At 24.8% G+C, this 3,766-nt stretch overlaps 1 protein-coding gene across 1 annotated transcript in view; it reads left to right on the top strand.

The window, feature by feature from the left end:
• The window catches only part of Phum_PHUM122670 (uncharacterized protein), a gene marked incomplete at both ends in the record, with an annotated part of 5,755 nt that extends 3,997 nt beyond the window's left edge, over nt 1-1,758 (top strand). Inside the window, 5 exons of the mRNA XM_002424198.1 lie at nt 602-768; nt 865-960; nt 1,051-1,250; nt 1,342-1,521; nt 1,603-1,758. Coding sequence (XP_002424243.1) covers nt 602-768; nt 865-960; nt 1,051-1,250; nt 1,342-1,521; nt 1,603-1,758 — 799 coding nt within the window. The remainder of the gene's footprint in view (nt 1-601; nt 769-864; nt 961-1,050; nt 1,251-1,341; nt 1,522-1,602) is intronic.
• Nucleotides 1,759-3,766: the final 2,008 nt, after the last annotated feature.

Genomic DNA, 3,766 nt, shown 5'->3' with positions numbered 1-3,766 from the left:
GACGTCATGTATATAAACGATCTACCTTTGAAGGGAAAGGTACGTTGAAGGATTCTTTCTTTTCTTTTTTTTTGCATTCTTTATTGTAAAAATTTCCGTCGGCCATTTTATATTATTAAAAATTGTTTTTATTTATTTATTTATTGACATTAAGGTATTGCCTAATGCTCAAATTAATAATAATAATATTATTTGCATTTGCTTATAACGCATGACATTTTGTTTTTTTTTTAGTTTATTTTTATTAAATTAAATTAAATTAAATTGTCGCTGACTACTTATTTTTTAAATTTTTGATTGTTTTTGTTGTTGTTGTTGTTTGTTTAAATTATTTAAATTATTTAAAATTTCTCGAATCAATTCATTCGATTTTTTTTACAAATGCTTTAATTAAAAATGATAAAGAGTCAAACCTGTGTGTAAAAATCTCACGAATTATTTTTTCGAGCCTAAAAAAATATACACGAATTTATACACGTGTAATTAAGGTACGAAATAAGGTATAATTTCAATACCTGCATGTGATATAATTTTTTTTTTTTTTTAAGTTTGTCTTTTATTTGAATTTAATGGGAATTTTTTTTGTTTTTTTTTTTTTTAGGGATTTTGCATACGTTGCACGAGACAAAGTAACCAGAAGACACATGTGTCACGTGTTCAGGTGTGATATATCGGCTAGAACGATTGCAAACACCCTACGAGACATATGCAAAAAAATTATGATCGAAAGAAGTTTGCAACAAAATCTTGCAAAACCCGTCGACATAAGTGAGTATTTCTTGAAGTAAAAAAAAAAATTTAATAGGAGAAGAGTTTTTAACGGCTTTCCCCCCTCCCCCCTTTTTTTTTAAAAATTTATTTCAGATAACTGCGGAAGGCAAGGATTGGCTGTAAGACCTACAAATTTACCGACGGAAAATCGAAGACATCAAAGAAATGGAGGAGGATTATCATTAGGCCGTAAGTCTCATTCATATCATTTTCAACGAAACGAAGAAAAAATAAAAAATTTGAAATTATTTATAACCGTCTTTATATTTTAATTTACAGATCAATCTTTTCCAACGCCGATGGAAGAACCTAAAAAAATATTAAAAGCTCAGTACCTAGGTAGTTGTCAGGTTAATAAAGCAACGGGAATGGACATATTAAACGAAGCCATCGATCAATTATCTCACACACCTGAGGATACCTGGATTAATGTCAGCATAGCCGTAGCTCCTAGCATGATCTCAATTTCACCCTGCGGGGTAAAATTAAATTTTTTTTTTTTTTAACATCACAAATTAATAAATTTAAACATGGCTGATATTATTATTATTATTATTATTATTTTTTCAGGATGAAAATAGTGTAATTAGCGAATGTCGTGTGAGATACCTATCATTTTTGGGCATCGGTCAAAATGTAAAACTTTGCGGTTTTATCATGCACACCGCTCAGGATCTTTTTATAGCTCACGTTTTTCATTGTGAACCTTCTTCGGGAGCTCTTTGCAAAACAATTGAAGCCGCTTGCAAGGTACACCCAATGATTATACCTTAAAAACATGATTTAATTAAATGAATTCACATGTTTATAGTTTGAATTTTTTTTTTTTAGCTGAGGTATCAAAAATGTTTGGATGCTCATCCTCAAGGGATTCCCCGAAGTCAATCGGGTTCTCAAACGCCGGGGAAAAGCATCGGTGCTGCCCTTAAATCATTTGTTGGTTCACTAACGGGAAGAAAAGCTAGGGGTGGGTCCGAGTCGTCCTGAGATGAAGCCATTTTTATGAAGGTTTTATAATTTATAATAATTATTATTATTATTGATATATTAAATTCGATACAAATTACTAATTTATAATAATAATAATAATTTTTTTAGGATGTATGGCCGTTGACTATGGAAAGAGAAGTTATCAAACATAAACATTTGCAATCGCCATTAACAATGGAATGTTTGAGCAATACTCCTTCGCAAAATTTAATGTCGCTTTTATCACCTACTCTGGATACTCGTCGACTTCCTCCCAGGTGGTAAAAATCTCAATAATGATAATAACAATTGGTTATTTCGGGAAGGGATGCGAAAGGGGGAGGGGGTTGTTCAAAAAAAAAAAAATAATCACAAATGTATTATTATTAGCTTAGTTGCGTTTTGTGTGAGGCTTAATAGTTTATTAATTATTTTCACGCAACTTTTTTTTTTTTTTTTTGTTTGCAACCCTCACAATTAAATTCTAAGAACTTTTAAATATTTTAAAATTTTATTTATTTATTTTTATACATAGAAATGCAAAAGAAATAAATTATTATTATTATTAAAATAAATATATATATATATAAATAATTGATAAAATTTTAATATGGATTTGTTGTTGGTTCCAGCACGTTGTCGTGCGATTGCTTTTATATAGTGCAAGAAAGCTTATTAATTTGCACAAAATAAATAAAATTATCGTCATTATTATTATTATTATTATTATTATTATTTATTTATTTATTTATTTATGTTGATTACGTAATAATTACAATTTTTTGATTTTAAGGGTAGTTTGTTGTTTATATGCACAACAACTACTTTCCAACAAAAAAGTTTTTTTTTTTTCTTTTTATGATTATTATTATTATTGTTTTTAAAGACACGGGAATGAGATTAAGAGTGTTACCCATAATAATAAGAAAAAAATTAATAATTAATAAAAAGGAGAAAACATCTGTTTAAAATTCTAGAAAGTTCTTTAATGAAAAAAACTAAAAAAAAAAAAATTATTAAAAAAAAAAAAACAAAAACATTGATTATAAATTTTTTTTTTTTTTTTTTTTTTTTAAATTGAAAAGAACGTTTGGTTTTGGGTCCATTCAAACCCATATAAAAATGGGTAGCTAGCTGGTCAGGGAACAAAGACGGTAGGAATAAAAAAAAAATGCAAACAAAAAAAAAAGCATATGGGTCCTCCTTAACCGTCAAAAAAAAATGATAAAAATTTATGTTTATGTTTGTTGTTGTTGTTTGTTTGTTTGTTTGTTTGTTTTCCTTTTATTATGTTTCTGTATCGCATTTAATTTATAGTAATTTTTTTTTTTTTTTGAAATCGTGTAAATTTATACATATATATATATAATTTTTTTCCTTTTTTGTATAAAAAAATTATTATTATTATTATTAAATATTAGTTTTTTTTGTAATGATTTAAATTAAATTAAGTAATAATAATAATAATAATAATAATAATGAAATTTAATTTCATTATTATTAATTTTGACGGATATTAACTAACTAACTTTTGAATACTGTCTTTTTTGGTAATCATAATAATAATGATCTGTTAAATAGCAAAAACTTTTTCTTTTTTTTTTTTTTTTCAACAAAATCAACGTGAGATTATTATTATTATTATTTTTTTTTTTTTCTAACTAGTCATCATTATTATCATTATTTATTTAAGTTGCCATATTTTTTATTAAATAAATGTAATAAGAAATTTTTTTTTAAGTTATTTATTTTTTTCTAGTCTATTAATTTTTTTATTTTTTATTTTATTTAATAATAATAATTATCTATGTGTAGTTACTGTCATGTTAAATAAATAATATAAATAAATTTATTTATTTGTATTATTTAAATAAATTCGATTGAAAAATAATAATAATAAAAATTTTATTGTAATTAAGTACGGTTGTAAAAAAAAAAAAGTAAAAAAAAATTTCTCAGTGTCTCATTCCATTTTATTATTATTATTATTATTATTATTATTATTATTATTATTATTAAATTTTTA

Source organism: Pediculus humanus, genomic scaffold (genome assembly GCF_000006295.1).
Source record: "Pediculus humanus corporis 1103172107470 genomic scaffold, whole genome shotgun sequence".
Taxonomy (NCBI): domain Eukaryota; kingdom Metazoa; phylum Arthropoda; class Insecta; order Psocodea; family Pediculidae; genus Pediculus; species Pediculus humanus.
Note: the sequence above shows the minus strand (reverse complement) of the source record. Positions and strands in the feature narration are given on the sequence as shown.